The sequence below is a fragment of the Oryx dammah genome, unplaced genomic scaffold (genome assembly GCF_014754425.2).
Source record: "Oryx dammah isolate SB20612 unplaced genomic scaffold, SCBI_Odam_1.1 HiC_scaffold_3, whole genome shotgun sequence".
Classification (NCBI taxonomy): domain Eukaryota; kingdom Metazoa; phylum Chordata; class Mammalia; order Artiodactyla; family Bovidae; genus Oryx; species Oryx dammah.
In genome coordinates this window covers 16891397-16918942 of record NW_024070187.1, presented here as the reverse complement: position 1 = coordinate 16918942, position 27546 = coordinate 16891397, and the positions used below count along the sequence as shown (strand labels likewise).

Genomic DNA, 27546 nt, shown 5'->3' with positions numbered 1-27546 from the left:
GCCGGTAGCCGAGCGCTAACCGCCCCTCCGCGCCTGGCCTGGCGGCGGGGACTGAGTTCAGGTCCTCGGGAACTCCAGAGACGGGCGGCTGCCCGAACCAGCCCAATGGGGCTTGGACGCCGCGCTTGGACGTTCGAACGCCGTCCCTGGGGCCTCGGCCAATGGGGAAAGCGGGCCGCGAGGCTACGCCCCGCCGTCGATGACGTCACGGCGACGCCCAGGGCGCGCGGGCTCCTGGGCGCCTGGGCCACCGCCCCCTGACGTCGGGTCGCTGCTGTTTCTTGGGCTCCGTGCAGGTTGCTTCTCCGCCAGGTCTTGTGCCTGTCGCTGCCTTCGCCGTCTGCACCATGGCTTTCGTAACCAGGCAGTTCGTGCGCTCCATGTCCTCCTCCTCCACCGCCGCGGCCTCGGCGAAGAAAATCCTCGTCAAGCACGTGACGGTCATCGGCGGTGGGCTGATGGGCGCAGGCATTGCCCAGGTGGGCCGTCCGCGGGCACCTCTGCCCGCTCGTTTCTCTGCCCGTCCTGACAGGAAGGCGCTGGCGGGCCGTGACACGGAGTGGAGTGTCCGGCCCGAGGCCAGCGCCCACGGGAGACTCGGGGAGTCTTCATCCCGACCCTCCCCCGTGTAGTTTGAAATTTCTGGGCCTGTGGGTCTTCACTCCTCCAAAGGTCTAGTGTGTTTGGGCCGAGCCTCAGTTTCGGGGTTTGCTTCCCGAGACCCGGACTGCGATCAGTTTCAGTTTTATCAGTTATTCTGCAGTCGTTAGAGCAGTTTTCTGCTCTCCTAAATGGTCTTGTTTCTCCTCTCCGAGTATTTCCTTTGCTTGCTGTAAAGAATAGTAGTCAGCACTTTTGTAGCATTTTGTAGTTACCTAATCGGAGCTTGTGAGGCCCTGAGACTTCACTTAACAGCTGCACGAGATGTCTTTGACCCAGTGCCCTCTGGCGCTGGGGAGACTGGGGGAGGGGGCGAGTGAGGGCTCTGAAGAAACCTCTAATCTCGCTGCATCTGCAGGACTCTGCCCGGTTCTAGCTGAGCTGTGATTCAGGGTCGGGTGTGCAGTTATTACCTAAGTCCTGGGTTGGGAAGATCCCCTGGAGGAGGAAATGGCAGCCCACTCCAGGATTCTTGCCTGGAGAATCCCATGGATAGAGGACCCTGGCGGGCTGCAGTCCATGGGGTCACAAAGAGTCGGACACGACTGAGCAGGCGCGCGCGCGCACACGCTGTGATACTTGCATTTTTACTTACTGATATTTAACGGTTATTTTCCAGATCGGATCAGGTAGCCGTGATTTTCATAGCTTAGCTGATAATATTCTCAGCATTTCAGCCCTTTGCTACTTGTATTGTGGGTGGGGAGGCATTTAGCTAATTTTTCTTGGAGGAGTACTCAAGTGGCTATGATCATGATAGTTTAATTTTTTTTTTTTTTTAGTGTCTGTTTCTAGCCACAGCATCTGTTTTCTGTGCTTCCTTTTCAGAAAAATCTTTTATTATTACTGTATACCTTAAACTTTCCTACACTTAATGCTTTTTGCAACATATTAATTTGATAGCAATTTCTCCTGAAATCTGTATTTCATTAATGTTTTACCCTGAGACGCTCCTATTTCTTCTCAGATCACCCTCAGGCATTTATTGTGTACATGCCTGGTGCTGGGTTCTGGAATCTTTATTATATGTGAGGTGGGAGGAGTAAGTCCCTTTAACCTTGAAAGTTACACACTTTATATACTGCATGGTACTCAAAAGAAAGTTTAGGTTGAGTGCATTTGTATATCCCTGCTCCACCCAAATCTCCCTGTTCCGTGAGAGAGAGATTTATCGTGGGCAGGTATAAAATATTATTTGCTTAAAAACCTGTAAACAGCATCTTGGTAAGATATTAGAGCCTTGCTGCTGCTGCTGCTAAGTTGCTTCAGTCGTGTCGGACTCTGTGCAACTCCGTAGACGGCAGCCCGCCAGGCTCCGCCGTCCCTGGGATTCTCCAGGCAAGAACACTGGGGTGGGTTGCAGTTTCCTTCTCCAATGCATGAAAGTGAAAAGTGAAAGGGAAGTCACTCAGTCGTGTCTGACTCTTCGAGACCCCATGGACTGCAGCCTACCAGGCTCCTCCATCCGTGGGATTTTCCAGGCAAGAGTACTGGAGTGGGGTGCCATCACTTTCTCCGATTAGAGCCTTAAGCTCCCAATAACAATACAGGAAATGGGTTAGAAACTATAGTTGATGGTCCCTTCAAGACATCAGTGGAAGAGGATTAGAAGCTAAGTTGAAAGTGTCACTTCAGCTTTTGTACAAATTCAAGTTGCTCAGTTCTTGGAATATTGTATCCATTATTGGCCAAAAAAGAGTGTTATGTTGTACAAAAATGCACCCAGGTAGAACCTAAAATTATAAGTATGATGTTGGAGCTTTCATCTGAGAAAGAAGGAAGGAGCTTGACTGACACAGTTCAGACTTGTGGATCACGCCCTTGCATAGTTGGACCAAGGTGTGCCTTTTGAAACCTAAGGTGTTACAAAGAAAGCTGTTTACCCCTCAGAATGGAAATATAATGGAACTGTCATTCAAGAAGTTGATAAAGATTTAAGTAATTCTCTCCTTACATAACAAGGTTTAAAAGAGCCTCAGCCACTGTGGGTGGCCGTTTTAGTCCTGTAGAGGGGAACCATCCTTTCCTGAAGAATATCTCTGTGCCACTTTCTGCCAGTTGGTTGGCTTTGAACCGGTTTTGCACTCGACCCTAGATCATGCTGTTTGAGGCAGTGTTGCCTCATTCTTTATGCTCCTTGACCTACAGCTTTTGGTACTGGGTAAATCTCTTGCTTATTTAGTGCCATAGACTTATTAGTTGCTACATCTCAACTGTAGATTGTATTCAGTTCACTGTGGGGAGCTGGGATGGCCTGTGCTGGCCTGCCTCTCGCTGGCTGTACTGATATGGGAAACGTGCTTCTGTGCCTTATTTTACTAACCTCTGAGGTAGGACCAGCCTCCTAGGGGAGTGGAGGGATCAAGTGGATTAGCTCACATCAAGCACGTAGCACAATGGCATTTAGTAGGAACTCAAATGTTAGCTATTTTGGGAGTTATTACCTTTATGGTGTTGCCCTTGTCCTTTTGTCATTGCTCTCTCACACCATTCCCATCTCTGATCTTGCTGCTGTGGTAGGACTGTGATGGAGAGTGTTGGTTGTGATTCTGTCCCTTCTTGCTTGATCTTCAAGGTGAATGCCAGTTGGCAATGCAGTTTGTTCAGGGACCTCTGAAAAGAGGGAAGGCATTTTTTATCCTCTTCAGTAAAGCTTTAAAAGCATAAGCACAAAGTAACACCTAAATTACACCGTTAATTTGCATTTAGCTTCATTCTCCAGAACTCTTTCTGAAGTAGTTTAAATTTTAATCAAGGTGTAGTTCTATTTACATTTTTAATACTTTAAAATTTTGTCATTTTTGGCATGTGTTCCAGTTCATGTTAAGTAGGATGAAAAAAAAAACCCTAGATTTTTGTGGGAGCCTGACACGCTTCTCAAGCAATTAAGCAATTTAAGACAAGTGAGTTCTGTGTTTAATAATATGTAGTTGATCGGAGCACAGGCCATATGTATATTTGTTTTGTCCAAGAGTTCTTTGCCTGTCATTTTTTTTTTTTTTTGCTTGTTTTAAATTTAAAAAAAGCGCACACAACTGACTCATGGTTAATATTTAAGTAAGGTTAACTTGTTTTGTGTGTTCACACATTATTCTTACTTGGGTCTGATTGCCAGTTTATCTTCAGCTGGATATTTAGGCCAGCAGAGAAACTTCCACCAGTAATTGACCCTTGAGTAGGGGATGGGTTGTTTTTTGCTTTGTAAAGAAGGGGAAAAAGGAAGAAAGTTATTAGCTGTGCATTTCTTCAGTTTGTAGAATGAGTTTAAGCTTTGCTTCCTGAATTGCCTTTTTTTCTTATAAGGAGCTCAGAGAGTTTATGGCTTTCATTTAGTTACTGGTGGGCAGCCAGTGGGATTTCTGGGAATGACATTTCAGGAGTGGGCTTCTTGGCTTTCTGATTTACCTTCCTTTTAGTATGCCATACTTTGAGGAAGTGAGAATTGGCATCTTGAAGGGGGTTGGAGCTGGGTTCGCACCCAAAGACTTTTTTTTTTGCTCCCTCTTAAAGAGCAAAAAGTGCATATTTTTTCTGGGGAGAACTCCTTAGGCTGTTAAAATAGGATGGGGTTGGGGGAGCCGTATTCTAAACTACAGATAGATGTTTCCCTGACGTATTACTGCGGACTCAAGTGGGTTGGAAGTCTCCTCTCTCGGCTCTGCATTGGTTGACCCATCTCTTTTTCCTGCACCCCCCAACCCTGAATTTTCTGATGCTGAATAGAAGAAGGATCGGAATTGCTTTGTGTTATTGAGCTTTACTTTTTCCCTGTTGCCTCAGTGAGTTTGCCTCTGTTGAAATTTGCTTGAAAGCAGTGCAGGGGCCTAGAAGAAGTTTTATGATCTCAGGAGCCTGGCACCATCATTAAGTGGTAAGCTCTCCTTTGGGACTCAGACTTCTTTATGGAGGGAGTAGTTTTATTCCCAGGTGTTGACTTTGTCCTCAGGCACATGGGCTGTGTTTGTCGTGAAGTTCTTCCCTCACTTCCTGTGTTGTCTCAGGGTTCTTAATTGGGCTGTTCTCTGATCTCCATGATGTACTGGGGACAGTAAAATCAGCTTCTGTCGGCATGTTAGTCTTTGGACTTGGGGTGTGGCTGGGGATACTCTAGCAGAGGTAGGGCTGACAGGCAGAAAAATGAATGCCATGGAATATATTTGGACATGTGGAGCAGAAATGGTACCTCAGCCAGGTTTTGGGTTTTCTCTGCCGTGTCCTGGATGCACCTCACAATTATCTGCCCCTTTCTTGAGTTTCTAATTTCATTTCCTCTCCCGAGTTCTGCCTTAGGCACATACCTCACTGCCTAGCTCTCCTGGAACCACAGGCAGGTAATGCTGCTGGTTGCTGTGCTGAATCTTCCTCCAGGTTATGCTGAATTTGGAATGGCTTCTGCTGAGTGTGATTGAAAGTGAGCAGGCTGTAAGGTGCCTGCTGGAGTTGGGTTCCGGCCCGTCTCCTCCTGGCCGTGGGAGTCTCGAGCGAGTCTCTTAACCTCTCTCCGCTTCTTCCCTTATCAGCAAATAGTGTTACTTGTCTTAGTGTTCTGAGGGAGGAAATGAGCTAAGTGCTTAGAACTGTACTAGTGTGTTCAGTGGAAGCTGTTTAATAATTGTTAGCTGCTTTTATTTGGTGTAGATCCATCAGCTCTAATCTGGTGAGGATTCTCTTATTTTAGATTCTTTTAGTAATGCTTAAAGATCTGATAGTTTGGGAAAGTTCAAACAATTCTAAAGATTTTAAGCTAATTGTGTGGGTTGTTGAGAGATAACCTTAGTGCTTTCTCTACTCGTATTTGGTTATTACAGTAAGTTCATACTCATAGAGCATTTAAATTGAGCTTGGCACTTAAAAAATACTACAGATGTGTGTGTGTGTGTGCGTGTGTTGTGCACTTTTTTGTGTGTGTTCTAAGTACTTTAATGTCTCTGTCATTTCTTGTGACCATTATAATAATCCCAACAGAGCTGTCACCTGGGCTCAAGGGTCAGCGGCAGGGCTGAGGCTGGAACTCAGGTCTTTCACTGATGGTTCTGCTGGCTGGAGATTCCTGTGGCTGAGATGACCACAGTTCTACATGTACCTTTTGGCCTCTGCTGTCTTTGGGGAGAAGTGTGGCCTCCATGGGCAAGGGGATCTGTGGGTATCTGGAGTCAACAGTTAGCATCTTGTCCTTTCTTCAGCTCCAGATTTAGCTGATCATCTCCATCCTCTGCTACCATCTTTCTGCCCATAGTAGACTCAGACTCCCCTAGCATGACTTCTTTTTTCTCTCCAGCTTTCCCAGAGAGCTTTCTCCCTCTGTGATTGCCACTATTGACCTGATGGCTACCTCTGAAGACGGGGTTGCTGTCAGAATGTCCGCCGTTCTGCAGAAGGCTCTGAGGAGTGCTTCTGCCCCTGTTCTTTGCTTTCTAATTCCTAGAACAAGGATTGATACCTGAATTGTTGAGGAAGGCTCTTAATTGGTTAATTTCCGCAGAATCTAATAGAGGAAAAAACCTTCCTAATAACCATTGCCATATTAATCTTCCTAGAGAATAGTTAGGATTTGCACTCTCTTCTCTACTCAGAAAGTATGCATTCTGGCAATGTCCTTCAGAGACTCTTAATATAATTGAAAGCTAGTTGATGCCATGGATGTGTCCGTCTATCCCATCTCCTTTCCAGAATTTGTGGGAGATGGGAGTGGAGAGTCCAGGAGGAGAAGTTATTCTTTCTCTCCATCACCAAACCCAGATGCTTATTGAATTTTAAAAAAATTGTGTATTTAACAGACTCACTTAAAAATGGAGGCACATTCCTTTGGCTTTTTACAAATAGTTTTTTAAGTATAAAAATATAAGTTAAAGAGGCCAACCAGTGAACTTACTGGTTTTAAGTATAAACCAGCTGTGGTGGTGGTGGAACGCTTCAACAGAATGCCTTTTTCTGATTGTTAAAGTAAGTGAACACAACTGGTATTGATGGCAGAGTTAAAGGCATTGCATAACCAGAGATAATCATGAACCCAGACTCGCCAGCTCTGGGAGAGGCAACTGATTTATGACTTTTTTTCTCCCTGGATTACGTCCTGAGAACCCAAGGGCAGGTCTTTATGCAGAGGTGCAGCAGCCTCAGGGGAGCAGTGACTCAGTGTACTTATTCTGGGTGAACACTTCCTCTGGATATTGAGAAGTCAGAATTTGGTTGTGGCAGAGGGTACATAAAACTCAGCGGTTTTCAGAGAGAATGTAATGTTGAAATGTAGCCCTCCTGTAGTGTAAAGGCACATGGAACCCCTCACTGGACCAGTTGCTGCAATTCTCACAAATTGATAACTCAAATAATTCAGAGAAGGGGCTTCAAATCTAGTGGTATGTTGCAAAAATATAGAAATCCAGCACACTTCTGCTTGGCATGTTTCCTTGGCCTGTGACTGGAGTACTTGGGCATTTTGACAAGTGTGCTATTTACTGGGCCTATTTTTATAGCTCTGAAGCATCCTTGTCCAAAAATATTTCTCTCTGGCTAAGCCTGCTTTCCACCAAAGCTAGAGAAGTCATGGAGTTGAGGACATAGCCTTCAAACACATTTTTTTTCCCCTTGCAGACTTCTTGTCCTCAAGGTCTTGTAGTCACTATCGTATAAAACTAGAGTCCTCAATGGGTCTTCAGTGGGTTGATTCAGATTATTGGCACTCAAGTTAAAGTGCCAGGGAAAGTCCTCCTTATTTATTGAAAATATATCTATGGGAGATGAAAAAAGATTGCTTATTTTTGTGATCTACTCTTCCACTGCCATCTCCTTAGAAAGTTGGGAATAATTCATTGATTAATTTGAGAAAAATGAGTGTGATTGGTTTCCTTGCATCCAAGACATGTGAAATTCTTTTCTAAGTAAGAACCTTCAGTAATATAATTTTAAAAACCAGGTGTGAATCATCAATATCACTCTTATCAACAGTATTGATAAGCTGATACAAACCACCGCCAGACTTCTTAAATGTTACAAAGCAACACTGTAAAGCAGTAGGTTTCATGCCTTGACCAGGGATCATTGTGATGCTAGAACTTTAGCAGAACTACTCAGGCTAATTCTAGACCTGCTGGAATCAACCCTCACAGCACTGTTGCTATCCACAGTCATGGTCCTGTCTTTTGACACACATACGTGCATGTTTCTCTTGGGTGAACTTGCTGGATTACAAAATATGAATATATTCAACTTCCACAGATAATGCTGAACAGTTTTCCAAAGTGGTTATATCAGTTTAGAGTTCTGCCGTCAGGGTTTGAAGGTTTGAAGATTTAGTAGTGATGAACTCCTTTACTCTGAGCTTTGCCAGGGAGAATGTTCTCGGTTGGAAGGTTCTATTTTTGTTTTTGTTTCCAGTACTTTGAATACATTGTGCCACTCGCTTCTGGCCTACAGTGTTTCTGCTGTTGGTCTTACTGGGGATTCCCTTGTGTGTAGCAAGTTGGTTTTCTCCTGATGCTTTTAATATTTTACAACATTAATCTTTGTCTTTAACTTTTGACATTTTAGTTCTAGAGTGTCTTGGTGTGGGTCTCATTTAGTCAGAATCCAGGAGGAGGAGCTTCCCTGGTAGCTCAGGTGGAAAGGAATCCGCCTGCAATGTAGGAGACCTTGGTTTGATTCCTGTGTCGGGAAGATTCCCTGGAGAAGGGATAGGCTACCCACTCCAGGATTCTTGGGCTTCCCCGGTGGCGCAGACAGTAAAGAATCTGCCCTCAATGTGGGAGACGTGGGTTCGATTCCTGGGTTGGGAAGATCCCCTGGAGGAAGAAATGACAGCCGACTCCAGTATTCCTGCCTAGAGAATCCCTATGGACACAGGTGCCTGGCAGGCTGCAGTCCATGGGGTCACAAAGGTCAGACTCGGCTGAGGGACTAAGCACTAAGTGCAGGAGTAGGGGAGAAGGCAGTTAAACGGCTGATCGTGACACTGTGGTGGGTGCAGGGGTAGGAGAATGCAGGGGTATTACCGGAACGTAGAAGACTCCTTGCTTGGGACTCAGAGGATCTTGGGGGTGGCAGTGCTTAGTATCTGGAAGTGATACTTGAGCTTAGTTAATGAGGGAAGTTGGGGAGAAGGCTTGGACAGTACAGAGGCCTGGAGGTGAGCGGTGATAGCAGCTGTAGGCACCTACACGCCTTGCAGCGGTCTGTGGCAACAGTGAGCAGTGTGTCTGGAGAGGAGGTGGGTCCCTTTCCTGGAGGGCCTTGCATGCCGTGTGTAGGAGCTTTTATTTTGTGACCACCATGAGCCATTGAAAAGCTTAGTTAGTATTCTAGACAAAAGTACCTTTTACAGAATTATGTTTTGGATACATATGTGATCTTAGGTGAATAATATTTTTGTTTTAGTTGCTGCTGCTTTTCTCAGTAAAATGAAGGTATGTTGGATTAAAGGTTTTTGTGTGTTGTATGTGGTAAAAAAAAAAATACATAAAGTAAAACTTACTTTAAAAATGTATAAAAAATAAAAAAATAAAAAAACTCTACAAAAAAAATAAATAAATATCTGTGAAAAAAAAATAAAGAAAAATAAACCTGTTAACCTAGAGCTTTAAAAAAAAAATGTACACTTCACTAAACAGACATTTCTCCAAAGAAGACCTACAGATGGCTAACAAACACATGAAAAGATGCTCAACATCACTCATTATCAGAGAAATGCAAATCAAAACCACAGTGAGGTACCATCTCACGCCAGTCAGAATGGCCGCGATCCAAAAGTCTACAAGCAATAAATGCTGGAGAGGGTGTGGAGAAAAGGGAACCCTCTTACACTGTTGGTGGGAATGCAAACTAGTACAGCCACTGTGGAGAACAGTGTGGAGATTCCTTAAAAACTGGAAATCGAACTGCCTTATGACCCAGCAATCCCACTGCTGGGCATACACACTGAGGAAACCAGAATTGAAAGAGACACGTGTACCCCAGTGTTCATCGCAGCACTGTTTATAATAGCCAGGACATGGAAGCAACCTAGATGTCCATCAGCAGATGAATGGATAAGAAAGCTGTGGTACATATACACAATGGAGTATTACTCAGCCATTAAAAAGAATACATTTGAATCAGTTCTAATAAGGTAGATGAAACTGGAGCCTATTATACAGAGTGAAGTAAGCCAGAAAGAAAAACACCAATACAGTATACTAACACATATATATGGAATTTAGAAAGATGGTAACAATAACCCTGTATGCGAGACAGCAAAAGAGACACAGATGTATAGAACAGTCTATTGGACTCTGTGGGAGAGGGAGAGGGGGGGATGATCTGAGAGAATACCATTTAAGCATGTATAGTATCATATGTGAAATGGATCGCCAGTCCAGGTTCGAGGCATGAGACAGGGTGCTCAGGGCTGGTGCACTGGGATGACCCAGAGGGATGGGTTGGGGAGGGAGGTGGGAGAGGGTTTCAGGATGGGGGACACATGTACATCCATGCCTGAGTCATGTCAGTGTATGGCAAAAAACACTACAATATTGTAAAGTAATTAGCCTACAATTAAAACTACAAATAAATACTATATACACACATCAGCTTGGAAAAATTTGAAAAATCTGATAAAGTGTTGGTAAGGATATGGAGCAACAGAAAGTTCATATTTCCTGTTGTTGGTGGGAATGTATCAATAGAGTAGTGTAACTATTTGGGAAATGCTTTGGCATTTATCTAATAAAACTGAAAATATGCACATAAAAAATGTACAGTTCAGTGGCATTTAAGTACATGCCCGTTAAATGATAATTTCCCATCTCTCCCTCCTGCAGCCCCTGGCAGCTATCCTTCTACTTTCATTCTCTCTGAATCTGACTGTTCTGGATTCTTCGTATGAGAGAAATCACTCAGTGTTTGTCCTTTTGTGACTGCTTTATTTCATCTAAAACCTTAAAGGTTCACTGTGTTGTAGCATGTGTCAGAACTTCTTTCCTCTCTGAGGAATAATGTTACATCAGGATATTTTTCGTGGAGTCGTATTCCATGGCATGTCTGTGGCACATTTTGTCTGCCCGTTCATCCATCAGTGGACACTTGGGCTGCTCCCACCTTTTGGCTCTTGGGGATGCTGCCATGAACATGGTCTGCAGCTGTGTTAGAGTGTTGCTTCTAAGTCTGTGTTAGAGTTCTTTTGGATATATATCCAGAGTGGAATTCCTGGATAATATGGTAATTATTTTTAGTGTTTGGAGGAACTCTTATAGCATATTCCATAGGGACTGCACCAACAGTGTGCAGGAGTTCCAGTTTCTCCATGCCTTTGCTAACACTTATTTTATGTTTTTGTTTTTGTTTCTTTTTTTAAAATAATAGCCATCTCTGAATAAATCAGAGGTTTTTTTTTTTTTAAATTTTAATTGGAGGCTAATTACTTTACAGATCAGGGGTTTTTAACACTATACTCTGATGGACTTTAGGGTTAGGAGCTCAGACGGTTCCTTGGTGGTTCCCAAACCCCTCTTCCCTGACCTATGCTTTATGTATTACTCTACTGTATACTTTCTTAGGAGGAATAATTTCATGGCTAAAAAGCCTGAAAACAGTTGCACTGATTTTCCTGCCCTAGTAATCAATCTCGATTATCTGTAGCTAATAAAGCTGAACAGTAAGTAATTTTCCCTCTCTCTGACCTTGCAGTAGTTGAGAAACTAAGGTGCCTCTCACCCTCTCCCTGCTGTGATAGAGGAGGAAACTACATTGGAGGGAAACCTGTGTTGTGTGTCTGCCACCATCCCTGCCCTGGCTCACACATGTCCCTCACAGATGGACGGACACACACAGGGTCTGCGTGTCTCTTTGCCTACAGCCCCTTTGATAAATGGTACAGGACACATTGACATGCTGGAGGAAATTAAGCATAAATCCAGTTTTGAAAGTACAGAGGTGGTCATATTGCATGGCAGTTGCCCTCTAGTTACCCTTTTGCCTGGCATCTCCACCACCAGTGCCAGAAAATGGTTGATCTGCCCACCAAAATAATAGAGATATTATAACGAGTTTCTAGTAGCAAAACCAGTCATGATTTCTTGAGAACTTATTCCTAAGATAGTTCACAAATTGAAGCTTTTAAAAACTAGATCTATTGTTCACGCATTCTTTTCATGAAGATTAAGTGTACCTGTGTGCTAGACATTGAGGCGGGTGAGAGGTAAGGTGTGCTTGTTGCTCTTGGATTGCTCACCGTCCACAGGAGGCACAAGTATGAGCAGCTAACTGTCATGAAGGCACAGATGGCCTGCTTGCCATATCTGGGATGTCACCTGAGACAGATGAAAGTTTCAGTGGGTTAAATACTTTACCTTAAGATACGGCCTTTAGACACTTAAAATATGATGTTACAGATACCTAGGATATATCTTCTTAGGTAAGGAAAAAAGGGACATTAAAAAGTATGCATTTAAAAAAGGTGTATGTGTGTAACTGCACTACATATATGTATATGAAATTTGCGTTTACTGGAAATTTTGGTTGGACTGAAGTTCGGAGTATGACAGAACTACCCTACGTTGGGCTTTGTGGTAACAGCTACTTCGGATTCTGAAGGAGTGGACGATGTGGCGGGTCTTTTGAAAAGGTCTCTAGCTGTCATTCAGTATTTGAGTTCATCATCAAAAGCTGGTGTTAGTTAACTTTTCCATGTCTGATTTATCTTTCACATCTGAAATCTCTTCTACATCGTCCTTGGTTTATGACCTTTGTTCTAAAATTCGTGAGATTTTTACAACTTGAAATCGCTTACAACCACTTGTTTCTTATTTCTCTCTTATATTCATGTCCTGGGGTTTGGGCTGCTGTTAACATAACTGAGTGATATCGCTAGCTGTGACTCTCACCAGCTCCACACTGTTTTTTTTTTCTATATTTAGTGTCCTGCAGGAAGGACCTGCTGTATCTGTACATCAGTAGAGCACAAAGGAGCGACTACCTGTGCTAGAGGTTGAGAGAGCGTTCACCGAGGGAGAGAGGGAGAGAGGGCCTCTCTGTTCGATTATGGGCTGGCCTCAGTGAGGTGGAGGCGCTTCCTGAGGGAGGGAACCTCAGGGCGGGGTTGTGGAGCCAGGAAGCAGCCCAAGGAGCAGTGTGACGGGAACAGGGGAGGGCCCAGGCTTGGGCCACCCTGCTCTTGGCACCTGGTATTGAGCAGTGACTTACTGGACAAGACCACGTACGGGTGATGAGTAGCAGGGGACTCGAGGGCCAGATCAGTGTCGCCACTAAGGGAGTCAGATCCAAGAGCAGAGACCGCATGGCACCGTTGACTGGTGTCAAGTAGCCTAGTAACAGCAGTGAAAGTCTAGCTCTAAGGTTTAAAACAAGAAAAAGGACATTCGTTTGGGGAGGGTAAGTTTTGAAATGGGCCTTAAATGATGGATAGAACTTCTTTGGATGTAATTAGGGCGGAGGTTAAGAAAAAGGTGTTGTCCAGCAACTCTTGTGACCCTCAGGATAGTGGTAACATTAACGGAGGTCAAGAGAACTGGTTTTAGGGTCACAAGGTATTGACTGCAGGCTTCCCAGGTGGCTCAGTGGTGACGAACCCTCCTGCCAATGTAGGAGACATAAGAGACACAGGTTCAATCCCTGGGTCGGGAAGATCCCCTGGAGGAGGGCCTGGTAGCCCACTTCAGTAGGCTTGCCCGGAGAATCCCATGGATAGTGGAGCCTTGTGGGCTGCAGTCCATGGGGTCACAGAGTCAGACACATCTGAAGCGACCTAGCATAACGCACGTGGCATAGGCTAGCTTAGGACAGAATGTGCTGGTGTCACACCTAGCTGGAGTTATGAGAATGGTTAAGGTTCCAGAAAGAAAAGATGTAAAGACACAGGAGAAGAATACTGAAGGCAGAACCTTGAAAGATGACTTTGAGAAGATTGAGAGAATTAATATGGCTAAAAGGAACAGATAGAGATAAGAAATCGGAGAATTTCAAAAAGGAAGGCTTAGCTGGCAGTGTGTAGGGCTGTGGAAAAGTAGATGAGGCCAAAGAACAGGCATTGGCTTTAACGCTTGCAAGACCTTTGATGTGTTCCTGCATTCAGCAGAGCTGGTGCTCCGCAGACAGCTGTGTCCTCCAGGGATTAAAGGGCTTGTGTAGTGAAGCAAAGGTCAGCTTCAGGTGGCTAAGGAAGTTTGTGGGTGTTCCCCCCTGCTTTTTAAACGTTCTTTTTAAATGAAGAGGGTTCCTAACCTGTTAGGGACACAGAAAAGAAAACCTGAAAATGAAAACCAGAAAGGGGGCAAGTCGTGAGATCCGAAGATATAATTTCAAAGGCAAAGTAAAGTATTTTCCTTTAGAAGCAGTACCTGGATCTATTATTAAGCCTTGGACCCTTACAGAAGGAAGAAGGGGCCTGCCTAGAATAAAATCATTAAGCTGTTGTGATATCCTGGGCACTGTTCTGGGTGCCTAGCACATCACATGTTCTTTAACTCTTAATCCTCTCAACAGTTCTACTGTGTTAACTCTTTTAATCCTCTCAACATGTATTAACTCTTTTGATCCTCTCAACAACTCTTCTGCTCCAATTTTACATGAGGAGACAGCTTTTGAGAGTTAAGGAATTTTTCTGTCTCATAGTTGGTAGACAGGCTCCAGAGTCTGACTCTAGCCCAGTTCAGAGCTGTTTCAGACTGCTCCCCTCGGACCCAGCCATGCTGTGCAGGGTCAACAGCCAGCATGTGAGCTCGGGATCCAGGCAGGCATAGCTTCAAAGCCCCTCACGTCCAGGCTTTGTTCGCTTACTGTTACAGTGCCTCCCCCAAAGGCTATTATAAAGACCAAATAGGATAATTTATGAGGAGTGAAAGCTCTCTGAGAGCAGGGGATTTGTTTTGTTCATCACCTTATCCCGGGGCCTGGAACAGGCCCTGCATGGTGGTTGAGTCGGGAGGAGGCAGCAGTAGTGATGGGCATGAATGCAGAGCTGTGCCCAGCAGGCTGCGGTAAGGGTGGTTCCAGTCTACCCCAGGGGAGCTCAGGTGTTGGGCTGGTGGGGCAAGAGTGCTCACCTCAGAGAAGCCAAAGTTTTTGTGTGGCCCTTGGCCATTTGGTGTAAAGCATTTTGTAATAATCTGCATTTTTTTTCCACCCAAACTATTTGAAGACTTCGCCACTATCCAGATTGTTTGTATATCCCAGTACAATTACTTGGCTTCCAAGAAAAACACAGCACTTCTTGTTATGTTTTTTCTGGCTTTAGCCTTCATACCAGCATGTAGCTGAAGCTATGAGCGAAGATCTAACTACTGGCCATGCTTCAGGCTGCATCTGCTTATTGAGCCAGTCTGGGATGTGGTCATGCACCTTTCAGGTCTGACATGGATTGCATGGGGACAAGGGACAGGCTGCCTGCATCCTCACTCTATCTTGATGATAGCCCGTAACAGTAGGGAGGAATACCAACCCCACTTGGAGCAGATGAATAAAATCAGAACATTGGACTCATCCCATGGAAATGTTGTCAGGTATCTGATACATACCAGGCAGTGGGCTACCTGTGGTTTGTTTGTTCATTTACTTCTCAGCAAGTATACACTGAGTGCCCACTGAAAGGTTGTTGCTGAACCGTGAAAGACGGCTAGGATTCTTGGCCTCTGGAGGAGAAGAATTCTATCCGGGGCCAGTGACGAGGCTTGATTGCTCAGAGCTTCTGTGTAATAAAGTTTTATTAAAGTATAAAAGAGAAAGCTTCTGACATAGACACCAGAAGGGGGCAGAAAAATTGCCCCCCTGCTAGTCTTTAGCCGGATGTTATATAGCTACTAGCAGTCTGCTGGAGAAGGCAATGGCACCCTAATCCAGTACTCTTGCCTGGAAAATCCCATGGACGGGGGAGCCTGGTAGGCTGCAGTCCATGGGGTCGCTAGGAGTCGGACACGACTGAAGCGACTTAGCAGCAGCAGCAGCAGCAGTCTGCTAATTGGAGAAAGGAAACGTCTCAAAACTCAGAGACTGGCACCAAGCCCCTCACCTACAACATGCATTTTGGCATAACACTGGCACAAGGTGAGTTGTCTGGGGCCATTAGGCAATGTAAATACATAGTTCATTAACATAGCTTAAGACAAATATTGCCATAGGAAAAACGCTTTGGTTAGCTCAAGGTTTGAGAAAAGTTAAGTGCAGGTGGAACCATGTGTTGTCATGGCAACACAGAATTTTAAAAGAAACCTCTTTTTAAATTTGTGTAGAAAGTGAAAGTGAAATCACTCAGTCGTGTCCGACTTTTTCGACCCCGTGGACTGTAGCCTTCCAGGCTCCTCCATCCATGGGATTCTCTAGGCAAGAATACTGGAGTGGGTTGCCATTTCCTTCTCCAGGGGATATTGCTGACCCAGGGATCGAACCCTGGTCTCCCACATTACAGGCAGACGCTTTAACCTCTGAGCCACCAGGGAAGCCCAAAATTTGTGTAGAGAAGGGGAAAAAAATCTAACACTTGTTTGTTTCCTCCTACCGCTTAAGAGAGGAAAAAACATGTCTGACACTTGCAGCCTATTTCCTCTGTTTGGAGACCCCTGGTCTTCCAGCCTATTACCCTCTCACCACCATGGACCAGGCACTGGGTTTGTGAAGATGAATAGGGCACGAAGTTACCCTCAAGATGTTGCCACCCTTGTGTCTCGGGTATGTCTGCAAACAAATGATTCTAAGGGAAGTTCTTTAGGTTGGATTGGGTTGCTGTCTATAGGTGGGTAGAGTGAAAATACTGCTTTCATTGAAATTTCTTGAAGTTGTGCTGAAATGGTAGGTTATTGTTATGCAACCAAGAACTTCATCATAAAATGGATAGTATTTCAAGAATTTAAATGTATCCTTTTCACCTATATTTTCTCCATTCAATCTTAATTGTGTCCCCTTTGGGTGGGGGGGTGTTGTTGTAGTTTGTTTGGTCATGCCATGCAGCTTGTGAGATCTCTGTTCTCTGACCAGGGTTTGAACAAAGACCATGGCCGTGAAATCTGCCCAGAATCCTAACTGCTGGACTGCCAGGAAATTCCCCACTAGCCATGTCTACTTCGGGTTTAAACTAGAATATCTTCTTCTACCTGTGGAATAGCAATACCGTAAGATTTCCTTTGTATTTTATTGAAGCTTTATGAGTAAACCAAGATAAGGAAAGCTGAAGTAGAAAGTGTTTAAAGGGATAACCATTTAGAGTATACAATTATTGCTTTCTCACTAGACCAGAAGTAATAGTCTAGGCATTTTGAAGATTGCAAAATTGTAGAAAATGTTTGAGGCAATGGAGTTAGGGAAAACAGTTAAGCTAAGTTCCTACAAGAGCAGCCTCTTTAAAGACCAGTGAGGCGCTGTGGGGCTGAGGGACGTTTTGCAGAGTGAGGATGTGATCAGTGACACACTGGGAAGGTCTGTCTGCTACCTTTCTGAGACTTGGCCCGTCCTTGCACTCTTGTATATGCTGGTTGATCTGGGAAAGTAAACAGACATTTTGCATACACAGTAACTTTGACATGGATCATTTGACATGTGTAGTTTGTTCTTCTAGAACATTGCCTAGAGGGCTTTGATTTAATAGCTGATTTTGGCTGGTGTCTGCATACTGTACCATCTCCAAGGTGCCCATGCAGACGTGGGATGAAGAAAAGCAATGACTGAATTGCCCAGTGTCTCCTTATGGGTGGGAGTGGGGGTGGGGGAGCTGGGCTTGTTTATCAGAGAGCTTTGGATAAGTCCTCATTTAGGCTGAAAATACTTCTTGGCCACGTATTTTCCCAGTTGAATTTTAGTGTTCTTGTAAGTCTGTCTTGGTTCACTTGAATTTTTGAGGGTTGCTTCATCTCTTGGATTGGTTCTGTTTGCAGTTTTTAAAAAAAGTAATCTTAAGGGGATGGCGTTATAGCTTATCTGCAGCATAACCAGAGATGCCCTGTGACTGTCGCAGCCACACGCGATTACAGTAACTCTGCAGGTGGCTTTCTAGGGAGATGGCGCGACCCCCTCCCTCACTGGCTCCCCCCCCACCTCTGTGAGGCTACTGCCTTATTCTTTGGGAGAATGGCATCTTCAGGTGTACTCTTCCTCTGGGTACAGAAGGGATACCCAACCTTCTGAGACCTGATTCCTGACAGAGTTCTTCACCATGCGGCTTTTATTTTCTTTGACATCTGACATAGGGAGCTTTGTATTGTTGAGTGTTTTTTTTTCCTCCCGTGTTTTCTCAGTGGGATTTTAAAGTTTCAAAACAAAAGGACACTGCTTTAACTTTCTCTTTTTATTTCTTTGGCCACTCGCTGCAGCTTCTGAGATCTTAGTTCCTGAACCTGGGATTGAACATGGGCCTCCTGCAGTGGAAGCACAGAGTCCTAGCCACTGAGCCACCGGCGAAGTACCTCTGCTGTCTTTCTTTGTCTCTGTTGCCTTCAGCTTTTTCTCTAGTTCCAAAAGTGCTTGAATTTTCCTCCCCAAGCCCCTGAGGGCAAAAAAAGGCTGAGTGATGCTGGAAGTGGAAGTGAGGGAGAGCGGACTGGGACTGGGCAGGGAGGAATCTGAGGAATCCTGTTAGGCCTGTTCAGAGGATGAGCTAGGTCAGAGGTTAAGAGGAAGGTGAAAATCAGTTGTGTTATTCCAGAGGGACTGCCACACAGAGGAGCTGAGACAAAAATGGAAGGTCCCCGAGCCAGCACCTCTGCTTGCCCCCTTTTGGACAAAGTACCCCACCGGTGGTCATCATACCTCCCTTCAGCTGTTGCTCCTCAGGGGTGCCTCTCTCTGAGCAGTTCAGTTTCATCATTAGATGCATCTGAAATCTGAGATCTGTTTTCTTATTTTCTATGTTAGGGTTCCCCACCAAATTCGCCCCCCTGCTCCAGATTTCCTGACTTTCTCACCTCTCTCAGTGTTAGTTGCTCAGTCCTGTCTGCCTGTTTGTGACCCCGTGGACTGTAGCCTGCCAGGCTCCTCTGTCCATGGGATTCTCCAGAATACTAGAGTGGGCTGCCATTTCCTTCTCCAGGGAATCTTCCTAACACAGGGTCTCCCACATTGCAGACAGATTCATTAACATCTGAGCCACCAGGGAAGCCCAGGACCGGCATATAGTCATTGTCATGGCTATGATTTATTATAGCAAAAGGGCACGGAACAGAATCAGCAAAGGGGAAAGTCACATGGGGCCCGGTCTGGAGGAAACCAGGGGCCAGCTTCTTGAGTCCTCTCCTGCTGATGCCGCACAGGACACGCTTAATTCCTCCAGCAGCAAGTTACGACAGGTCCTGTGAAATGTCTACCGGGGTGCTCATTAGAGATACAGAGCCAAGAATTTTTATTGAGGCTGGTCACACAGGCACCCTCTGCCTGGCCAGTGTCAAACTCTCAGACTCTGGGAAGGAAAGCAGGTGTGAGTGTGCGCCACATTGTGCAAACAGTTTAGGTGCATGGAGCATGAGCCCTCTCCACATGTCCGTTTCCAGACACCTGTTGTGTGACTGTGGGCCCATCTCCTGATCTTCTTGTAAGGTTGTTTTGAGAATTGTTGTCATCCATGTTAAGGATTTAAAGCAGTGCCTGAGAAAAAGTGTGTGTTTAACTACTGTTGGCTTATTGTTATGTTTAGGTGGTATTTTGAGTAGAAGAGTGCTAGAGTTCATGTAGAATATGAAACTCTATTGGGTTTTATTTGTTTGTTTTGGCTGGGCTGAGCAGCTTGCAGGATCTTAGTTCCCCAACTAGGAACTGAACCCAGGCCCTAGAGAGTGCCAAGTCCTAACCACTGGACTGCAGAGAATTCCTATCTACTAATTTTTTTTTAATTTTATGTTTTCTTGCCTTTTTTTTTAAAATTTGTTTTGTTCTAGGTTGCTGCAGCAACTGGCCACACAGTAGTGTTGGTGGACCAAACAGAGGACATCCTGGCAAAATCTAGAAAGGGAATTGAGGAAAGTCTTCGGAAAGTGGCCAAGAAGAAGTTTGCAGAAAACCCCAAGGTGATTTCTTGTCATCATTATCTTCAAGACCAGTTCTCTGACCACTTCACATTTGTGAGGGGGTTCTGGCCTTTGCTTGCTTTTTAAATGTTTGAATTGAAACTTGGGGCCAATAAAACAGGCATAACTTTAGGCCAGTATAATAACATAATCACTGAATATTCCACGGGGACTGATAACAGAGCAGGAGAAGTAAATAGCCGTACTCTTGGCTCTTTTTGCCTTTTGGCTATTGTGAATGGTGCCGTGGTGACCGTGAGTGTGCTGTCTGTTCAAGTCCCTCTTTTCAGTTCTTTCACGTATATACCTAGCAGTGCAATCACTGGGTCATATAGCAATCCTAGGTTTAGCTTTGCCGGGGAACCACCAAACTGTCTTCCTCAATGGCTGGACCATTTTACATGCCTACAAGTAATGTACAGAGGTTCCAATTTCTCCACATCCTGGCCTACAATTATTAGTGTTATTTTTGTAACAGCCATCATAGGAGGTATGAAGTGGTATCTCATTGTGGTTTGGGTTTGCATCTTCTTAAAATCTAGTCATCTTTTAAAAATCAGAGGAGCAGGGGAGGAGATCATTTTATGTTCTCCCTAAAGAAATCTGAGCAGTATGTATCACAGTAGGTTAAACTCTCCTCACTGGTCGCGATAGAGAGGAACATGTTATGACGAGGGTCTGGTCAGGCGGGATTTGAAGAGGGCCGAGGGGAAGCAAGGACAGAGTGAGTGGATCCAAATAACCTGCATTCTCGCTTGTTCACTCTGCACACTTCTGCCAATTGTCCCTCTTTGGGCCGGGACTCTGGGCCCCACCCTGAGGGTAAAAAGGTGGCATCTGTTCTCAAGATGCTTCGCTCCTGACCATCACTCATCAGGAGTCTGGTCGCCTGGCGTTTCCCACCTCTGCCAGGGACATGCTTGAAGGGTCAGCTTCCGCTTGCTGAGTTGACATAAACTGTATTCATCTAGCTCTCCGCTATAAGGACAGTCGCCACTGGCTACAAGTGGCTGCTGAGCACTTTAACTGTGGCTAGTCCAAACCGAGGTGTGTTGCAAGACAAGACATCAGATTTCAAAGACTGAGTAGAAAAAGAACGCAAGACATCTCTATATTGACTACATGTTGGAATGATAGTAGCTTAGATATCTTAGGGTTAAATAAAACTAATTTTACCTGTTTTCATGTGTTAAAATGCAGCCGATAGAAATTTAAAATCAGCTATCATCTTGCATGACATTTCTATTGATCAGCTCTGACAGTTTTTTTAAACCTTTTATCTTCTATTGGAATATAGCCGATTAATAATGTTGTGATAGTTTGCGGTGGCCAGCAAAGGGACTCCGCCACAAATATACATGTATCTACTTTCCCCTAAACTCCCCTCCCACCCAGGCTGCCACATACCATTGGAACAGCTCTGAGAATGGTTTATTCCTTGATGATTTTGGATGCCTTTGCTGGACCACTTTGAATCCTCATGGACAAACTATATCTTGAAGTAAAATGGCAGCTAATAAGGGGACCACCTGTCTCTGCCCTGATTGAGATCTGTTTGTGGAAACCTGTAGGTACACATGAGGAAAAGACAGGACTGTACGCTCTTCTAGGGCAGAGGCTGTGTCTGGCATGTGCTCTTGAACCACCAGTTGCCAGCACATGATGGGTGATTATTAGTTGATAAACAACTGCTGAGTCTGGCAGCTCTTCCTTGCCTCCTGCTGGAGGGGAATAGTCAGCACCACCTCTTAGAGCCACTTTTACCCTTTTCTGGAAGACAGATCACCGGCTTCCAAGAAGCCTGTACTGTCATGGAACAGTACACGGCTGTTTGTTGACACAGAGCAGATAGAACAGGCCAACACCGATGCTGTGAACAAACAGCTTAGTAACCTGAGCAGAGCCGGCTAAGAGCTTGAAGCGTTATGCCTGACACACGACAGTGCTGACCAGCACTTGGGATTGTTTACAGGCTGATTCTTGCCCTAGGGTCCAGAAGCACATTGAGTTGCCATCTACCCTAAGAAGAGACGTAGAGAGTTTATTTCTCAGGATTCCAGAGCACGTTCAGGTTGTCTGGGGTGTCCTGGCCTGTCCTCGCCCTCCCGCTTGCCCCCCTGCAGCGCATCAACCATTTTCCAGCGAGCCCAGTGACCATTCTCTTCTCTTTCCCCCACGGCATTAGGGTGCTGATGAGTTTGTGGCGAAGACCCTGAGCAGCATATCGACCAGCACGGATGCAGCATCCGTGGTCCACAGCACAGACTTGGTGGTGGAGGCCATCGTAGAGAATCTGCAGGTGAAGAACGAGCTGTTCAAGAGGCTGGACAAGTTTGCTGCCGAGTACGTGATCTCTGGGAGACCTCGTTGGTGTGCTGGGGGCTCCCTTCCTGGCGCGTGGGCTTTCCTCCTGGGAAGGAGTCTCCTGACACTAAGACTTCTTTTTATTACTCCACAGCTGTTTCCAGAAGAGCCAACACTGTTTCCTTTGTTCTCCATCCTCCACCCCCGGTTTGCTTCCTGAGGTGTGGGCTGCCCTGAATCTGGTTCTTGTCCCCGGAGGAGGGCAGAGTTTTTCCCCCTTGAATTGGAGGGTCCATCCAGGGACAGGTCTTGGTCTCTTGCAGCGTCTGCATCATGGCCCCTCCCAGGCCAGGGGTTGGAGATACTCGGTCACGTCCCTAGACGTCTGCTGAGCAACCTCAGAGCAATTTGGTGTGTCCCCTCTTTCGGATGAAACCAACAGAACAATGTAATTAAAGGGAATGCCTTCTGTTTCCATGGTTTTCCAGGGTCCTCCTGCTTTGAGCCTTCTGTGGGTTAAGTCAAAACAGTTGGGGTCCTTTAAGGAGCACGGAGTTGTTACCCAGCTTCCTGGCAAAGGGTGGGCGAGGAGGGCTAGCCTCGTGCAGGTCAGACGCAGGGCCCCTGGCTCAGGACTGTCTGTGCGGCATCCGCGAGCCATGCACGCGTGCAGCTCTAGCCCTGCCTGTGGTTCCTGGCGGAGTTGGCCCCTGACATGTTCATTCATGCTCATCTGCTGGTTTGCTTGGCAAGGCGGCACCCGCCTTGATTGGGACTCAGAGATTGAGATTATGTGACAGCAGGAATTCTTAGGCAGCCACCAGCGAGCAGTGGCTAAAGAGAGACACTTGCGTACTGGCCTGCTGGCCTGACAGCCCTTAGGGTGGTGTGGTCTGGTGGCCCTGACAAAGAGGAGAGGCCTGTCTTTCTGTCCCCTGGGTGTCATTCAGCTGATCAGCATGCTCACGTACTTTACAGGCTTCCCTGGTGGCTCACAGGGTAAAGCGTCCACCTGTAATGCAGGAGACCTGGGTTTGATTCCTGGGTTGGGAAGATCCCCTGGAGAAGGAAATGGCAACCGACTCCAGTACCCTTGCCTGGAAAATTCCGTGGACGGAGGAGCCTGGTAGGACTATAGTATGGGGTCACAAAGAGTCACACACGACTGAGCAACTTCACTTCTCTTAGGGGCTGTTGCACCATGTGACAGAAACCACAATGTCTTGGTTAGGGATGTTGGCTAAAAAGGTTTTTTTTTTTTTTTTTTTTAAGGAGAAGCCCTTTTGCCTGGCCTTTAAATTGGCCAACTTGGAAGTTGTTGAGAAAGGCCACTGTTCTTGTGCCTTAAAAGTGAAGTGCTGTTTATGTAGGAGAGTGTTATGCCCCTGTTTTCCTCTAAGAGTTTTATTGTATCTGGCCTTACATTTAGGTCTTTAATCCATTTTTAGTTTATTTTTGCATACAGCGTTCTAATTTTATTCTTTTACGTGTAGCTATCCAGTTTCGCCAGTACCACTTATTGAAGAGACTGTCTTTTCTCCACTGTATATTTTTGCCTCTTCTGTCATAAATTAAGTGACCGTAGGTGCGTAGGTTTATCTCTGGGCTTTCTGTCCTATTCTGTTGATCTATAAATCACAGCAAGATCTTTTTTGATCCACCTCCTAGAGTAATGAAAATAAAAACAAAAATAAACGGGACCTAATTAATGTAAAACGTTTTGCATTGCAAAGGAAAGCATAAACAAAATGAAAAGGCAACCCTCAGAATGAGGAGAAAGTACTTCCATAAGATGTTATCGTGTCCAACCCTTTGTGACCCGTGGACTGCAGCCCACCAGGCTCCTGCTATGTCCAGGAGATTTTCCAGGCAAGGATACTGGAGTGGGTTGCCATTTCCTTCTCCAGGGGATTTTCCTGATCCCAGGATCAAACTCAGATCTCCTGCATTGCAGGCGGATTCTTTACCGTCTGAGCCATCAGGGAAGCCCCATGAAATGTTGGCCGTCCGAAGTATACAGACAACTCGTGAAGTAAGTAAGTAGGTGTTAGTTGCTCAGTCATGCCCGACTCTCTGCGACCCCATGGACTGCAGCCCACCAGGCTCCTGCTCTGTCCCTGAGATTTTCCAGGCAAGGATACTGGAGTGGGTTGCCATTTCCTTCTCCAGGGGATCTTCCCGACCCAGGGATCGAACCCGTGTCTCCTATACTGCAGGAAGATTCTTTACCGACTGAGCTACGAGGGACAACAACTCATGAAGCCCAATATCAAAAACCCATTCTACCCAATCAGAAAATAGGCAAAAGATCTAAATAGATGTTTCTCAGAAAAAGATACACATGGCCAAAAGGCACATGAAAAGCTGCTCAGCATCACTAATTATTAGAGAAATGCAAATTAAAACTACAGTGAGGTATCACTAGTCAGAATGGCCATTGTCAAAAAATCTGCAGAGTCAGTGCTGGAGAGAATGTAGAGAAAAGGGAACCCTCTTGCACTGTTCTAGGAATGCAAACAGGTACAGCCACTGTGGAGAACAGTACGCATGCTCCGTCCCTTCAGTCGTGTCTGACTCTTTGCAGCCCCATGGACTGTAGCCCCCCAGGCTCCTCTGTCCGTGGGATTCTCCCAGCAAGCATGCTGGAGTGCGTTGCCGTTTCCTCCTCCAGGGGATCTTCCCAACCCAGGAATCGAACCCTGCGTTGGCAGGAGGCTTCCAGAACAGTTTGGAGGTTCCTTAAATAACTAAAAATAGAGCTACCATATGATCCAGCAATTCCACTCCTGGGCATATGTCCGGAGAAAACCATAACTCAGAAGATACATGCACCTCAGTGTTCATTGCAGCACTATTTACGGCAGCCAAGACATGGGAGCAACCTAAATATCCATTGACAGAGGAAAGGATAAGGAAGATGTGGTACATATATACAGTGGAATCCTACTCAATGAAATTGGTCAGTGTTTTTCTATCAGTGTTTCTAAATTGAAGTATACCAGCTCAGTGATAAAGGATCTGCCTGCATTGCAGAGGACCCGGGTTTGATCCCTGGGTTGGGAAGATCGCCTGGAAGAGGGCATGGCGACACACTCTAGTATTCTTGCCAGGAGCATCCCCATGGGCATAGGAGCCTGGCAGTCCATAGGGTCGCAGAGTTGGACATGACTGAAGCAACTAAGAAGCAGCAGCATAGTTCGTGTGCAGTGTTTGATTTCTGCTGTACAGCTCAGTGACTCACTTACACATGCATTCTCTTCCAGTATGGTTTATCACAGGGTACTGAATATAGTGCTCTGTGCTGTACCGTGGCACCGTGCTGTTTATCTGTCCTCTGTATAGAATCTCACATCTCTAACCCCAAGCTCCCATTCTGTCCCTCTCCGAAACCCCTGCCCCTTGACAACCACTGGCCTGCTCTCTCTGTCCATGATTCTGTTAGTTTCATAGATTGGTTCATTTGCGTCTAGTTCAGGTTCCATACGAAGTGATGCCGTGTGATGTTTGTCTTTCTCTGACTGACTTCACTCAGTGTGATAATCTCTAGGTCCATCCACGTAGCCGCAGATGGCATGATTTTCTCCCTTTTTAGTGGCTGAGTAGTATTCCATCGCACGGCTGTACCAGTGTACACCACCAGCACACCAGCTGCTTTCACCTCGCTCTTCTCTGCTCTTCCCAGATTACTGGTTTCTTCTCCCTTCCCTTCTTCTCTCCTCCCACTCGCTCCTGATTTCAGACAGATTACAGTACTGCCTTTTGGGCAAGCAGGAACACCCTAATCTTCGTAAGGGACCACTGCCCTTCCTGTGCTGTGGCCAAGCCCTCGGTGGTTGTTATTAGTAGAGTTGGGCCAGTTTGTGTATATTTATCCACAAGGTGGTGCTGTAGGAAAGCTCATAAGTCGTGCCCATCTCTAAAGATTTGCCTGTCATGGCTTTGGCACCCCTCTTTACTGAAGTCTTTAAAAATTTAATTTCATTGAAATCAGCATGGAGTTTAATTAATAATTTAATATTTTATATGCACAAAAGAAGATGGTACTGCTTTTTAAGGAGATTTTATAATAAGAATAGGGCTTCCCTGGTGGCTCAGATGGTAAAAATTCTTCCTGTAATTCAGGAGACCTGGGTTTGATCCCTGGGTCGGGAAGATCCCCTGGAGAAGGAAATGGTTGGAGTGGAAACCCACTCCAGTATTCTTGCCTGGAGAATCCCATGGACAGAGAAGCCTGGTGGGCTGCATTCTATGGGGTTGCAAAGAGTTGGACACGACCAAGTGACTGACGCTTTCACTACAATAAGAATGCGTTGAACCGTGTTTATCATGTGTCCACATGTATCCTTCCTTCCCCAAACCTACCAGTGTGACCTTAAAACTTCTTTTGGACCATGTTGGTTTCCTTCTGTTTTCATTTTAATTCCCAATCAGTGGGAAAGTAAGCTTTTCATTTGAGGGGAGATGGTTTTCGTTCATGTCAGATGTTTCTCACGGAGGAGTCCGGTGTTTCTTCACAGTTTTTTGTTTATTTTGAGTGTCTGTGATGCATCCTGTCTTTCCTCAGTGTTTGCTCACGTGCAGTTTCATCTTGTGACTGACGTTATTGCCTCCTTGTGTTCTTCACGTACCATATAAACTAAATAATGCAAGTAGCCAGGAGAAATTTGTTGCCTAAAATTGAGGAAGGATTAGCAAAGACTAAGCAGACTTTTGGAGCAAGTAACTTTTAAATTTAAAATTTCAGAATTTAAATGAAGCAGGTCACTTGATTTCAGCCTAATGTTAATGAAGTTGTGTCTTTTCCCTGACTGTTTCCAAAGATGGGACTCATTCCAACACTCCAATGTCTTTCTCTCCACAGACACACAATCTTTGCCAGCAACACTTCCTCTTTGCAGATCACAAGCCTAGCCAATTCCACCACCAGACAAGATCGATTCGCCGGGCTCCATTTCTTCAACCCAGTGCCTTTGATGAAGCTTGTGGAGGTCAGTGGGGGCTGCTTGTGCATGAGGGCTTGCTCTGCCTGCTCTCTGCCCTGCTTCTGAGTGGCACCTGCCCTGCCACCAGGGATTGCACTCCACGGATTTTAATGGGAGGTTGGCAGGTTGGTTGTGCTTGTGCTTGGGTTTCTCTAGCCAGAGTCTCCTTTCAGAGACAAAGGAAGAAACAGCACCTAATATCTAGGAAGGCCCCTGGGCTTTATTTCTCTGCAGACCTCTCTTTTGACCAGTGGTGTCCAGGAGGGCTGTTACCTGTGTGGAATATCACTTACTGTTTGTGCCATAGCTGATGCGCAGTGCAGAGAGAAGCATCAGATTGGGAAGGTGGTACTGAAGACTACTGGCCTGATGAGCCCACGGAGGGGAGAACCACACACGTTCGTGTTTTCTTGTCCAGGCTGGATGAGGAATTTTATTAGAAGCCTGGTTTCCTCCCGGAGCCGCTGTATTACACTGTCCACTGTTGGTGGGTCACACTGGTGTCCGCTCCAGTGACAGGGCCTTTGTACTGTCACCACAGGAGGCACAGCTCCTCTGTGTTGTGACCAGAGCTATAAAGCGGCTCCTCATAGCCTCGAACCTCCTGACCTCAGCCCCGGGAGGTGGAGGGA

The 27546-nt window shown here is 45.7% G+C and overlaps 1 protein-coding gene across 1 annotated transcript in view; it reads left to right on the top strand.

Moving 5' to 3' along the window:
- The first annotated feature begins 192 nt into the window (after window positions 1-192).
- HADH (hydroxyacyl-CoA dehydrogenase) overlaps window positions 193-27546 on the top strand; it is a 42146-nt gene continuing 14792 nt past the window's right edge. The window contains exons 1-4 of the mRNA XM_040237506.1: window positions 193-479; window positions 19500-19628; window positions 21814-21971; window positions 26794-26920. Coding sequence (XP_040093440.1) covers window positions 348-479; window positions 19500-19628; window positions 21814-21971; window positions 26794-26920 — 546 coding nt within the window. The 5' untranslated portion in view covers window positions 193-347. The remainder of the gene's footprint in view (window positions 480-19499; window positions 19629-21813; window positions 21972-26793; window positions 26921-27546) is intronic.